The sequence below is a fragment of the Aegilops tauschii genome, chromosome 3 (assembly GCF_002575655.3).
Source record: "Aegilops tauschii subsp. strangulata cultivar AL8/78 chromosome 3, Aet v6.0, whole genome shotgun sequence".
NCBI classification, from domain to species: Eukaryota; Viridiplantae; Streptophyta; class Magnoliopsida; order Poales; family Poaceae; genus Aegilops; species Aegilops tauschii.
In genome coordinates, this window is record NC_053037.3 from 456337477 (window position 1) to 456351306 (window position 13830).

General features: G+C 46.2%; 3 protein-coding genes across 7 annotated transcripts; 2 read left to right on the forward strand and 1 right to left on the reverse strand.

Annotated features, from left to right (window-relative positions):
• The first annotated feature begins 1922 nt into the window (after nt 1-1922).
• On the forward strand, nt 1923-6629 carry LOC109773745 (protein PIN-LIKES 6). Of its 4 annotated transcripts, none has more exons than XM_020332453.2 (12): nt 1923-2317; nt 2922-3203; nt 3366-3445; nt 4123-4247; nt 4338-4459; nt 4616-4843; nt 4953-5027; nt 5123-5223; nt 5343-5395; nt 5529-5723; nt 6042-6163; nt 6277-6629. In XM_020332453.2, exons 2-11 carry the CDS (start codon nt 3006-3008, stop codon nt 6161-6163), a joined length of 1299 nt encoding a protein of 432 aa, XP_020188042.1. In that variant the 5' UTR covers nt 1923-2317; nt 2922-3005; the 3' UTR covers nt 6277-6629. The 4 variants fall into 4 exon arrangements, with proteins under 4 accessions (XP_020188042.1, XP_020188044.1, XP_073366943.1 ...); XM_020332455.4 differs by having other exon boundaries at nt 1989-2317; nt 6042-6178; XM_073510842.1 differs by having other exon boundaries at nt 2044-2317; nt 2925-3203; nt 6042-6178.
• A 1385-nt stretch (nt 6630-8014) lies between these two features.
• LOC109773744 (pentatricopeptide repeat-containing protein At3g14730) lies at nt 8015-12056 on the reverse strand. 2 transcript variants are annotated; one of them, XM_020332452.4, is made up of 4 exons: nt 10034-12056; nt 9623-9914; nt 8238-8945; nt 8015-8183 (listed from the first exon to the last, which is right to left on the reverse strand). In XM_020332452.4, exon 1 carries the CDS (start codon nt 11971-11973, stop codon nt 10327-10329), a length of 1647 nt encoding a protein of 548 aa, XP_020188041.1. In that variant the 5' UTR covers nt 11974-12056; the 3' UTR covers nt 8015-8183; nt 8238-8945; nt 9623-9914; nt 10034-10326. The 2 variants fall into 2 exon arrangements, with proteins under 2 accessions (XP_020188041.1, XP_073366944.1); XM_073510843.1 differs by having other exon boundaries at nt 9623-12056.
• Nucleotides 8527-10176, forward strand: LOC109773743 (uncharacterized). The gene is made up of 2 exons (XM_020332451.4): nt 8527-8980; nt 9617-10176. The coding sequence occupies exons 1-2, from the start codon at nt 8527-8529 to the stop codon at nt 10099-10101; spliced, it is 939 nt and encodes a 312-aa protein (XP_020188040.1). The 3' UTR covers nt 10102-10176.
• Nucleotides 12057-13830: the final 1774 nt, after the last annotated feature.

Sequence of the window (13830 nt, forward strand, 5' to 3'; positions counted from 1 at the left end):
ACCAACAACACTTGAGCTAGTCTCAGAGGCGAGACTAGAAATCATGTTTTCCCATTTATCATTCCACTAAATCGCATATTCCAGGATCATAGCATTTATAGTATGGAATAGAAACTCTCAATTATAAACATGGAAATATAATAATACAATATTATTGTCTCTAGGGCATATTTTCAACACATCTCTCACAACAATATTTCCTTTGATCGAGCACCCTCGTCTTCTACACTCCTGTGTCATAACAAACCTCGAACTTGGGTTGAATATCACGGTGTGTAAACACTATCATGATTATCATGTGGAGTGTTGTAGATTGGGGTACCGGTAGGACCTATAAATTTCAAGGTGCCACATAATGAGCATTTTAAAATCAAGCTAACTTGACAAGAGATCTCAACCTTTAGACTATGGACACCAAATCAGCCAGAAGCCATGTAGGTGCAGCCATGTTCGAAGTTTTAAGTCTCTCAATCACAAAGCCTGCCTTGCGAGGCTCACTTTATGATTTTTGGTGATAGTAGACACATGATGTATTGTTGTCGATACACCTAGCGCCTCATCTTCAAGGTGAGCATTCTGCATCATCATCATCATTGCCCTTCAGCTCTATGCACACATGAGAAATTGGAGCTTACTACCAAAACAACAACGACTAGGCGGTGTTGTCAATATTTTCCTTGAGACAGGTGTGACAACACGTGGCTAGCATTTGCACCTGGTGTTTTCCCACTTTATTATCCTTTTGGATCTACATTCATGGTGCCATTATGTGTAAGAAACAGTACGTACTTAGGACATTATCGAGTGTCCACCTAGCCGCGATAACCAAGTGGAGTAGTAGCACCACCAGATCACGTCGTACGGAATGCCACGACATACAAACTCAAAAATAGGATACAAAAACAAGCGTGTGCATACGCCATCGACATGTCTAAATCGAGAAAAAACAATCACACATACTTTCCTCGTCACATTTGTCCTCTAGTTTCATCGCCTTCCCCGTTTCATACCACTTCTCAATCTTGGTGTAGTCTTTTCTCATGCCATCATCTTTCTTCAGTCGAGCATCTTCATCTTCTAGACTCCATCGCATAAATCTCCAAGTCGAGTTCAAAAGCGTAGTGTTTAGAGGCTTAGCGCCACGAGGATGACTATGTGTGGCACTGTGGCTTGGGTGGCGAGGAGGACCTATACTTCGTGAATGTAGACAATGACCCAACATAGCAAACCAAGTTGTTGGTCTTCATTGCTTTGTTTCATGCATGTGGCAAGTATCTTAAAAAGCAAGCTGGCATGTTGACCTTCGAATCTAGGATGCCAAGATCGACCGGAAGCCACATGGACACGGCGGCGTTCGCATGTTACGTGCATCGATCACCTAGGGCCGCCCTTCAATGATGTTCGGGTTTAGACCTCTAGCAATGGTAGACCCATGATGTTCTTGTTTTTACACACCTACCACCTCACCCTCATAGTACGGGTGAAGGTTGCGCATCATCATCGTCCTCGAGTTACACGTGCCTCAGGCGACTCGAGCTCGTCGTGATGGCGCAACGCAGCGTTGCAATGTGGTAGTCTTTGGCAGCATCCCCCTTCAGACGCGCGTGACAACATGTGGGATGTGGCCGACTTCTCGTGTTGTGTTTCCAACCTTTTTTCTTTAAAAAAAAGTAGATCTCCGTACATTTTCCCTATATAAGAGATTGAGGTTATACAATATGGATCAAGGTTCTCGTTTCAAGGCCAAAAACCCCTGAGATGTGTGGGAGAGAAATCCAATTTCCAGGCACACGCGAGAGCAAGGACAACAAAAAGAAAAGAAAAACTATTATCGCGAGCGTCCACCTGGCCCGATGACCGGTGGCAACATCGGCAGGTGGAGCAGGCGGATAGACGCGCCTTCGGATGACGGCGTACGGAGTGTCCGTCACTCCTTGCGATTGATTGTGCCTTTGCTTTGCTGCCGCAGCCCCTCCGCCACGGACCCCAGCCCAGCCAAAAGAGGATATAAAAAGCAAGCGCGTCCATCCGAACCGAGAAAAAAAAGGTCCCACCCCAAACGACTCGTTTTCTCCTCTCACCGGGGAAAGAGAGACCGCGGCCAGATTCATCCCTCCCTCCCTCCCTCCCAAGTCTCCCAAGAGTCCGCTGCAAATCAAACAGCGCCCCGCTATTCCACCCCACCTTAATCACACTCTCCTCCCCTGCCTGCCTTATTAATCCGTCTCCAACCCTGCGGCAGCGGGGGTTTGGTGGTGCCAGGATTCCCCTCCCGCCGGCGGCTCGGCTCCCTCCCCTCCGCCTCCTCGGTTTCCTGGTGAGTTCTCCTGCTGATTTTCGCCTCGTTTGGACCATCCGCCTGGTGGGCGGACGCCGCCGTGGACCATGGTCGCACGCATTGGACTATTCGTGCGGTTTCTACTGCTGATTCGGGATTTTTATTTTAGCCCGGGGGTTGCGTTCGAGCTCTGAACTAGAGGTTTCCGTGCGGGGTGTATTTTGGGTGGGGGGAGTGGTTTTCCGTTGGGTGGGTAGGCCGTGGCGTGACGAATCGGACGGGGTCGGCGGGGATGCTCACGCCACAGTAGCGGAACCGGATCCCCCGGCGGGCCGAATTCGGTGGCGACAACCACCCACGCGCTCGGGAATCGGTGCCGTCATCCGCAGCCGTCCAGCCGTTCGGAATCTGGTTTTTCCCCGATTCGATTCGAGGTCCTTCACCCCACGCATCATCCGCCGTGTGCCGCGCGGTTTTGCGCGAACCGGGGAGGTTGTTGGTTAGCGCCGGAGCTTGGTTGGTCCGGCACGGCGCTGTGCCAGCTGGGCCATCTTTGGAGCAGCCGGCGTCGAAAGCAGTCCTACGATTTTCCTGCTGTCGCCTCTATATTTTTGCCGTCTATATAAGCCCTTCTTAATGGCAGAAGAATCGTGTGGGTCCTGCTCGTGAGGGCTGCGAGGGAAGGGGGAAAGGAGAGGGCTCGAGTCGAGTCGATCTGGGCGAGGCCATGAAGGAGAGGAGGTCGCTGATGGAGGCGCTGGTGACGGCGGCGCAGGGAGGCTCCACGGACACGTCGGTGCTGTCCATGCTCAAGTACGCCGTGCTGCCCATCGCCAAGGTCTTCACCGTCTGCTTCATGGGCTTCCTCATGGCCACCAAGTACGTCAATATCCTCCAGCCCAACGGCCGGAAGCTTCTCAACGGGGTGAGCTTTTCCTTGTCTATTCTCTCGTTTGTGATAAATGCATAGCTAACTATACAGATAGTCGCACCTGTGACCTCGAAGAATGGTAGCTGGGTGTTATACAGACTAGGAAGGTGTTGGCTACTGCTTCATAGTGCTTACATCTTTGACTGTTTGGTGCAGCTTGTGTTCTCGCTTCTACTTCCTTGCCTTATATTTTCTCAACTGGGCAGCGCAATCACGCTCGAGAAGTTGGTGCAGTGGTAAGGATTGTATTTCCATGATGTTCCTTACTTTCTTTGTTCAGCAGTTTAGTAACTCAGTTTTGTCGTGTGAGCTACTGACCGTAATGTTGTTACTATTATTAGATTAAGTCAAAATATCAGTGATTTACTATTATCGAATACCCTGACAAATTTTAGTCATGAGCTTCTGAGTACGACAAATTAGAGACAAATTTTAGTCATGAGCCTCCGAGTACGACAAATTTTAGTCATGAGCTTCCGATTACGACAAATTTTAGTCATGAGTTTCCGAGTACGACAAATTAGCTCACGCGACTCCGCGTTTCTCAAAATAAATGCAAAAAAGGGTACCATCCAGGAGTGAAGGAAACGTATGTTGGTGGGTTAATTGGTTCCGGTTGAATTTTAAGGGTTAGAATGGAATCGAAACAAGCTTTCCTGGACTAGTTTAATGGCAGTACTTCTTTCTAGCAATATATACTGAAATATGGAAATCAGTAGAGAAACTATTTCAGCGCATTCATTTAATTAGAGTATTGTTGCTGTCAATATTCATCTCGTTAGAATTGTGTGAGCTTTATCTTTGAGTCCATACAGTCCTTTTTTCGCTGTTTTAGCTTTTTCCGTTGGCAATAACTCTGCCGTGATTGCATTCTTTCTATTTGACATTTTCTCTCCTTTTTTGTATTTTGTAGGTGGTATATTCCAGTAAATATTGTTGTAGGCGCCGTGTCTGGCTCCTTGATTGGCTTTGTGGTGGCATCTATCATCCGACCTCCTTATCCGTACTTCAAGTTTACTGTTATTCACATTGGAATAGGTGTTTGTTTTCCTCTTTTTGAAAAAGTTGCATTTCATTTGTGATTCTTCTATCTGATACAGATCTGACTGCTTATTTTTTCTGAAACAGGGAACATTGGAAATATACCTCTGGTTCTCATTGCAGCATTATGTCGGGACCCATCCAATCCTTTTGGCGACTCTGAAAAATGCAGCCAAGATGGAAATGCATACATCTCATTTGGTCAATGGGTATGTGCATTTTTTCGGGAGGTTTATGTGTTCAGTGTTTTACTTAGAAGTCAGGATGACTACTTTGTGATATAAAGATAACAGCTCAGCATTTATATCAGGAATATGAATAAACGTTCTGAGATCATTTGCTGAGTGAATTCTTACTTGAGGCAGGTTGGTGCGATTATTGTTTACACATATGTGTTCAAGATGCTTTCTCCACCACCAGGAGAGACCTTTGATGGTGAAGAAGAGAAGCTTCCGGTTCTGGCATCTGAAGAAAACGCGATGCCTGAACTTGGTAAATATCCAACAGGCACTCACACTAGTACTGTACCCGAGGATGAGCCTTTGTTAGCTCTCGAGGGGAATCAAAAAGGCGCTACTTCTCTAGGATCAAAGGTAAAACATGTTACTAGCGGTGATTCATAGTTTCATACACTTTGATCTTTTCTTATTCAATTTGGTACAGTTAAATTGCAATGTGAATAATTGTGTTGTGTTGTTTCAGATACTAAGCTGTGTTAGATGTGTGGTGAAATTCCTAAAAGACAAGCAACTTCTTCAGCCACCAATTATTGCCTCTGTATGTATTGATGGGAGTGTATTCTACTAGTAATCATTACAGAAAATTACATCTGTATTTTGTGCCTTGGAAACTAATTTTACACTATGGAACAGGTCTTTGCAATTGGAATCGGTGTTGTTCCATTCTTGAAGGGTTTGATATTCACGGATGATGCACCTCTATTCTTCTTCACAGACAGCTGCCTCATTCTTGGGTATTTGCATCCTGCTTTCGGATTTCGTTTCAAATATACACAGACCTTGCACCAATTAAACTACAGAACTTAAATTACACATGATGACTTATATCGTCTAAAATATGTCACATTTTCAGGGAAGCTATGATTCCATGCATTTTGCTTGCTGTGGGGGGTAATCTTGTTGATGGTAAGAATCTATTTTCATTTGAAACTGTTGGGAAATTGTATTATATATACTGACATCACCCCAACCATTGTCATTGTATGGTGAGGAGATGCATTTCTCCAGATCTTAACACTAGCCTTTGTTTATTCATCAGGTCCTGGTGAAGGGAGTAAGAGACTTGGTGTGCGAACCACCGTTGCTATTATTTTTGCACGGTTGATCTTGGTTCCAATTGCTGGGGTTGGCATCGTCATGCTAGTTGACAAACTCGGTTTCATTCCCAAAGATGACAAAATGTTCAAGTTTGTCCTACTACTGCAGCATTCCATGCCCACATCAGTGCTCTCAGGTATGAGAAAATAAGGGAACTTTAGAACTCCAATAATGCTTTGTTTGTTGAGAAAATAAGGCTCGCTGCTTATCACTTACTCTCTCCTTCCCATAATATAAGAGCATTTTTTACACTACACAGTGCCAAAAACGCTCTTATATTATGGGACGGAGGGAGTAACTATCATGTGCCATGTTTATAAACCTTAAAATACTCCAATAATGCTTTGTTAGTTGAGATCTGCAAGACAGTGGGGCAGTCTGTATGAGGCACCACGTGCTGCATGTTAGCAAACCACACTATAGAATCTGATAGCAAAGATCCTTCTGTTTGTAGGTGCTGTTGCAAACCTCAGAGGGTGCGGGAAAGAATCAGCCGCGATCTTGTTCTGGGTGCACATTTTTGCAGTGTTCTCCATGGCGGGGTGGATTATTTTCTATTTGACGCTGCTCTTCTAAGTACGCCGCTCCCTTGTATGCCTGTTCTTTTCTCTCTTTTTGTGCTCTCGTCTGCAGCGGTGCAGATTAACAATCATTCCTCGATGCTCAAATTACTCTGGTTTGGTTTACAGATACTGTACTGAAAGGGGACACCCCGCAAATAGTAGATACCATCAGAAAACATGGAAGAAGATAATAGTGTCATGAACTGTACAATAGGCCACTGAAACCATGGTGGCAGCTGCTCTGGAGGTACGAGTTGTATCGGTACAGATATGGGTTCCTCGTACCCGGTTTGTGTAAATGCCTTTGTCATGTTAATTTTGGCCTCGCGGCGAGGGACGAGAATCGCGGCAGCTGGTGCCTGCCATATTATTAGGTCACCCTGAAAAACCTTTTAGATCCGTATTTCAGATATATTTTGGCACTCCATGATGTTCGCTCTGTGATCCGTCTATTCGGTTGAATGTAAGTGTGTTCTGTACGTCTGTGTTGTGCTGTCCTTGTGCTCAAGTTCAGATGGTACACATAAGTGTTTATCACCGGGCGCAGGGGGCCCCATGATGGTAGTACACAAGTCTGATTGTCACAAGCAATAATGTGCACACAAGACCGTGCCAGCGACGCGTCGAGGCCTTGCATGTTGCCGGTGTCGCCAAACGTACCAGCAGCACGTTGCGTGTGGTGCCGAGGCAAACTGTCGTGTTTGATCGCTCCATGTGCTTATAGAAGAGATGGATCTGGAACACCACAGATCTGAATCTCGTCTCCAGTCAGAATAAAATTGCGTATCCGATGTGGATGGGATCTTTTTTTAATACAGTACAAGCACAAGCATTCATATATGCACCCCTATGAACGTACACTCTACCTCTATGAGCACCTTCGAAAGACTGAGCCAGCATATTATCTTGAGATTTTACGAAGTCATCGTAGACGCCTCGTAGTTGACAGAAACGCCTCCTTCCACTGAACACGTGTTGCCGAAAGTTGGCAGGAATCTCACGGGGTCGCGCTGACACGTTCGTGGACACGTTCGCGCTGACTCCTAGTTGCGTCGAGTACTGGTACTATACCTGCCTGGTGCAACGGAATGTGCCGGGAAGATTCTCTAACACGTCAGTACGAGCACGCAAGCTAGTGTTGGGTGGACCGGATACTTCCAACTAGGCAGCCAAGCTGGGCAGTGCATGAGCGACGACGCATGGGCCGTATACCGTCCGGTGGCGGAAAAACAGTCCTCACCTCGCAGAGTCGCATGGTCAGGTCAAGTGATCACGCAAGGCATGTGTGTTCGATCAAGCGACACCGGGTTGCCCGAGGCGCTGATGAGCACGAGCAGGTTTCCAGAAGCGGACAAGCATGAGGTGTGTCTTGGTAGCACACTATCATTCAGATTAGCTTGGAATACTCTTTCCACGCATATAGGCACGCACAGATGCATAAAAAGAACAGCTAACCATCATATAGTCTCATTCGCAAAACACACACACACACGCACACGCACACGCATACGCCATCTAGTGAAATGTAAGAAACTGGTGTCCCCCGAAACTGCTACCACTTTGCCTAACAGACACGTCAGCTGTGGAAGCCCAGTAATTTGGAGACGAGGTGAAACAGCAGATGGTGGTTCCTTGATTATTCCTCACAACAGAGGACACGGCCACACGGGTCTTTCACTTGCTGCCCCTTATTCAACTTATTGTTACGAAAATCCGCATCTGAACCCGGGCTCAGATGCTCCCGCTCAAAAACAAATACTACAAAAATTCAAAAAATCCATTTTTTTTGTGTGGTAGATAATTTGAAGCGTGAGGTCCGTTTTAAATTTCAACTCATTTGGATATCTGAGCAGCTCTCGGCAAAAAAGACAAATCGGGTCAAAACAGTTCGTGAACAATAAACTTTTTTACAGACCCCGATTTTGTCTTTTTTGTAGAGAGCTGCTCAAATATCCAAACGAGTTGAAATTTGCAGCTAACCTCATGCATCAAATTATCTACCACACAAAAAATTTGGAATTTTTTGAAATTTTCTAGTATTTGTTTTGATTTTTTTCATCGGAGCGGGTGCAGCTGAGCCCGGGAGCCAAATTGGCCTTATAGAAGAGCCAAAGAAAGATAGAAAAGAGAACGAAATAAAATACTCGTAATAAAAATGCTTCGGCTAGCACCATCTATGCTTCTCCCTCTCCTAGTGCCACAACTTTAGAATCGATTCCATTACCACAGGGAAGCAACAAACAGGAAGCAGGTCCTTATTATCGTCTTGGAATAACTTTGCAGCAAGGTAAAGGGTGCCTATGGGATGATAAATCTCCGCATCATATCCCCTGGTCTCCATCACATCCTGCAACACTCTCACCCTCCCTCATACAAATGAAAAAGCTATCAGTCGAGTTCTGCATAATCTCCGCGCGTGGTCTAGGACGCAGATCGTCCCTGCTGAAGCCGCAGTGGTTCTCAGTCGGATGGGTTGATCCCAGCAGCAAGTACTGTACCAAGATTGACGCATCAGGAAACTCAAATGCAAGCTGGGGCACCAAGTTCTCGGTCTCGGTGGATGAACATGATCTGGCGCAGCAGCAGATGGAGCTGACAGTTGAAGTCTACAGGAGAGAGCCCATCTTCCTAAGGGAGCATCTCCAGGGAGCTGCAGTTGTCCAGATGAAGGAGTATCTTGACAAGTTTGCACAAAATGAGGAGCATTCAGAAGTCATTGAGGAGACTGACAGTTTCCAGCTTAGGAGGAAGAAGTCAGACAAAGCTCATGGATTTGTGGATATATCCATCCGGATCTGCAAGCAAGAAGATGATCATGGTCGGTTTTCAGGTAAACAGAAATTTCTGGTTTACACTGAAAGAATCTGTCTGATTTGTGCCATCTGAGATGCTGATCAAAACACTTTCACAGTAGGAGCGTAGTCAACACATACATTTTCCAAATCTTCCGCACAGCACACTAGAATGGCAGTCAGAACTAAAATAACAATAATGCAGGGAAGTTGGTGTTGTTTTGTTCGTCGAAAAAATCAGTGTTTTTCTGGTTAATAACAAATATGTTGCAAAAAGTTCAGTACGTGACCTAACATCATAGCTTCATAGCAATAAGAAAAGTATACGGTGTATCTTTATCGGCAAATCTATCCACTACTTGTAAGGAAATGACCAACACATTTTTTGGATGGAAAAGCACAACGTGCTTGATCCATTGATAGGCTTTAGAATGTACAGAGAATGGGCAGCATTTACTTGTTCTTCAAAACATAACGGAGTTAGCAGAACAACAAGTGAAAGTCAGCATGCTTGGTAGAGTGTGCTGCCATGATAGTCATAAGATGTACTGTCTGATTCTTACCATCAAAAGGGTAAAGGGTACGTTTAAATATATAGCACATGAATTAAGATGAGCTTCAAAACTACAATATCATAATTACTTTAACCTATATCATCTTCTGTTGATTTGCAGGATTACCTGAAGGATTGAAGAACTCCGATCAGGTCGGCATCACATTGGCAATAGAAGACGGACCAGTTTATAATTATCCACCGCCACCCTACAACCATTATAGGGGCGACAGAGAAGATGCTGATCACCATAGTAATTCCAGGCCGGTGATCCCTGGAACTCGCCCAGATCCATCACCATTAGGAAGTAGCTACAGCTACCAACCACCAATGTTTCCATCAACCCTGCCACCACCACCAACTTCAAACCTCGGCTTCTTCCCACCACAGCATCCCGGTAGGGAGCGAGTGCCACAGAACTACATAAATGTGCCACCAAGAAAATCTGCAGCTCAGAATAGTGCACCAAACTTTGGAATGGGGCTTGGAGCTGGAGCACTGACTGCTGGAACTATGATATTTGGCGAAACCCTCTTACCTGGTTCAAGTTTCGGTGGTGCTCTTAATGGTGCAAGCCTATCTGTATCCAATGATGCACCATTCTAATTAATATCTGCGCAATAGTACGTCAGTGCTAGCTTGTAACAAAATAAATACATATATGAGCATTCAATTATATAATGGGGTCGTGATACTCAAATCACTGCAATCCCTCATCCAACTTATCAACGAATGCAGCATCTCATAAATCATGTCAGCCTCAGGGTGTTCCTTATCGCCACTAACAAAAGCGTGCATAACTGTTCCACTCTTGCCGTTTCCTCCACCCACCTAAACCCAGCTGCAGCCCGCAGCCTTCTGCACTCCTTGCCGTCTCATCTCCCCCCTTACCTCCTCCAGGCCCTCAAAGTTTCCATCCCAGCCATATGTGTTCGCTAGCAGCACCCATCCACCACTCCCAGGCTCCTTCGTCGCCATCAGCATCCTAGCTGCCTCTTGGGCCCTTTCTTTATCACCATGCATCCGGCATGCTGCAAGGTATGTCCTCCACGCACCAGCTCCTACATCCCCTGCCTCCTCTACAACCTTTCTCGCCTCATCCAGCCTCCCTGCTCGGCCAAGCATGTCAGTCAGACATGCGTAGTGCTCCATCTGCGGCTCCAAACCGAACTCCTCTTTCATTCTCTTAAGAAGAATTCTCCCTTCTTCGACAAACCCAGAATGGCTGCACGCCGACATTGCTGCCAGCAGAGTTACCTCGTCTGGCACCAGACCTTTCACCTCTGTCATCTGGCGGAACAACTCCAGTGCCTCCTGCCCACGCCCATGGGATGCATACCCGTCGATCATAATATTCCATGATGCCACGTCCTGTTGGCGCATCCAGTAAAATACACGGCATGCCTCATCCAGTGCCCCGCTCTTGGCATACATGTCTACCAGTGCATTACAAGCGCGCACGCCCATTGCACCATCGCGAGCCAGTCCGATCGTGATAATGTACCCATGCACCGTCCTCCCAACCTTCAGTGCTGCAGTCTGCGCACATGCAGGGAGAACAGCCGCAACGGTCACTGTGTCCGGCCATACTGCAGCATGCCTCATCCTATGAAAGAGCCTCATTGTCCCCATATGGTCAGCCGAGTAGTGCAAAGCCGACAGCATCGAGTTCCAGCTGAACAAGTCCCTGTCCTGCTCTGCCATCCCCTCAAACACCATTGCCGCATTGGCCACATCATGGGACTTCCCATAAAGATCCACCAAGGCGTTACACACCGAAACATTGTGGTCAAGTCCCGACTTCACCACCATCCCGTGAACAGCAGCCCCGCACTGAAAATCCGCGGCCGCGGTGCAGACCGACAGGATTCCGGTGACGGTGAAAGCGCTGACCTCCACCGTGCCATCCTGCCTCATCCGCAGGAAGCACTCCATGGCGCGGTCGAAGCAGCCGAGCTTGGCGAACCCGTTGACCATGGCGTTCCAGACCACGACGTCCCGGAGGGGCAATTCGTCGAACAGGCGGTGCGCGTGGTCGGCGAGGCCGAACCTGAGGTAGCCGCGGAGCAGGGCGCTGGCGCAGAAGAGGTCGTGGGCGACGTCGCAGCGGAGCGAGAGGGCGTGGATCGCGAGGAGGTGGGGCGGGGACGGGGCGGAGGAGGCGAGCGGCGGGAAGGAGAAGGAGTCGGGGAAGTGGTCGGCGCGGAGGCGGCCGAAGACGCGGAGCGCGAGCGGGTAGGGCAGGGAGAGCGCGGCGTTGAAGCAGGGGAGAGGGGAGGCCGGCGGGAGGAGGCGGTGGACGACGGGGTGGAGGGCGGGGACGCGCGCGTAGAGGGAGACGAGGGTCGTGAGGATGGCGGGGCTGGAGGCGAGGCGGCCGGAGGTGAGAAGGTGGGCGTGGAGCGGCAGGAGGAGGCGCCGGGTGGGGGCGCGCGGGCGGGAGGCGATGACGCGGAGCGGGACGTAGAGGGCCGCCATTTTTCTGGGAGGCGGCGGCGGCGGCGTGGCCGTGGACTGGTGGCGCTTTCAGAGTTCTGAAGCTCGAGAGCTCCCCGCCATTCCGCCCGGGAGACTTTCCGGCTGATCATATATATGGGCCGCCAATTTGACAAGAGTCCGATAGCAGCCAGCGCCCGCCGCGATGCTGTAGTGGGCCAGCCGTTAGATGCTACGAACGTTAGTTCGATCGTTTTTCTTCCTTTTTAACTTTTGTTTAGCAAGCCCTAAAAAAAACCTTTGTTTAGCACATATGCTCACGGGGAGGAAAATAGTGTGCATTTAATAAGGGTTTTGTTAGGTCATCGCACGCCAGAGAAGGCCCGCGAATTATTCAATCTATTTTTCCATTCATTCGAGGGGATTTTAAGGCATGAAGTTCAATAATATGAAAGTGAACGAGCAATATGGGACTATTTAAAATATGTTTTCCTTATTTCCCAGGTAGTAGGTAGTTGGGCTGACAAAGTGCGTGTGATGTGAAAGGCCCAGGCACCAAAACGACATGTGTTTGTAAGAAGTGAGTAAAAATCCCCCCAAAAAACAAGTTGACGGATCAGACTCATGATCTCAAACACCCGTCCAAGTGATGCCAACCACTCGAACAAACACGTCCTGCTAACTAAAGGCCAGAGTAAATATTTAAGAACATACTGCAGTGTTTGATTCCAAACATTCTGTGATTATTATTTTACTATTTTGGAACTTTTCAAATAATACTAATGATGAATTACCGAATATTCTTGGAAACATGAGCAATTTTTGAAATCCCGAACAGTTTTAAAAAATGCGAATAATTTTTTGAAAATTCCTTACAGTTTTGGAAAAATACAAACAAAATTTTAAGCAGGGACATTTTCTAAAAATCACAAACAGTTTTTGGAAACATGAACATTTAATAAAACACGAGCATTTTTTGAATTTGTTAAAAAATTAAAAATGGGGACATGTTTTAAGAAAACCCTAATTTTTAACCGTGAATATTATTTGAATTTGTGTACATTTCACTAAAACAAGGATATTTTTCAAATTTGGAGCATTTTGTAATGTAAATTTTTTCATAATCTCAAACAATTTTTGGAAACACATTTTTATAAAGATGGCAACATTTATTTCTTATTTTAAAATTTCAAGGCCCTTTTCCATCTAGCTCATGTGCCAATACATGCATCCTTCGTCCAGCTTAATCCATCCATCCTTATATATTTTTGTTACTACCTATAGTTCCACGAACGTTTATAAATTGGTACCACTGTATGTAAAGTGCAATGTGGGACTATTTAAAATAGTTTTGCGTTGAATTTGTCAATATTTGACAAAAACAAAAAAATTGAATTGGGAACATTTTCCAAAATGCATTTTTTAAATCTTGAACAGTTTCTAAAAACCAAAAAAATTGAGTTTTGATTTTTTCCAAACAATAACAAAATATTAAATTTGGAACACTTTTATAAAATGGGAACAAAATTTTACAATTCTGAATATTTTTCAAAAAATTGACCAAAAACTGAAACTATAAATATATTTTAAATTTTTTGAATTTGCAAAAAGTGTAAAAAAGAAAGATAAACTTGAAAGGGAAGAAATAAATAATAAATAGGAAAGGAATAGAAAATGATAAATAGAAAAAAATACACAGAAAAAAGGAAAACGGGCCAGCCCTGTCCTGGGCGCCCTATGCGAAGCTCCAACTATTTTCCACCATATGCGGTAAATAGGGTTTTCCCAGCTGCGTGGGCAGGAAGTGGGTTGGTTTTGCTGGGCGAGAGTACGCGCAGCCCACGTACAAAATTCTGGACAAACTGTTTTTCCTTTTCTATCACATGGACGCACAAAAAT

Bases quoted from the DNA above. Each gene is read 5' to 3' on its own strand.
- LOC109773745 (XM_020332453.2), top strand. From the start codon at position 3,006: ATGAAGGAGAGGAGGTCGCTGATGGAGGCGCTGGTGACGGCGGCGCAG. The intron at 4,460-4,615 runs GTATGTGCATTT...TACTTGAGGCAG, and splicing joins ACATCTCATTTGGTCAATGG to GTTGGTGCGATTATTGTTTA. The intron at 4,844-4,952 runs GTAAAACATGTT...GTGTTGTTTCAG, and splicing joins CTACTTCTCTAGGATCAAAG to ATACTAAGCTGTGTTAGATG.
- LOC109773743 (XM_020332451.4), top strand. From the start codon at position 8,527: ATGAAAAAGCTATCAGTCGAGTTCTGCATAATCTCCGCGCGTGGTCTA. The intron at 8,981-9,616 runs GTAAACAGAAAT...GTTGATTTGCAG, and splicing joins TGATCATGGTCGGTTTTCAG to GATTACCTGAAGGATTGAAG.
- LOC109773744 (XM_020332452.4), bottom strand. From the start codon at position 11,973: ATGGCGGCCCTCTACGTCCCGCTCCGCGTCATCGCCTCCCGCCCGCGC.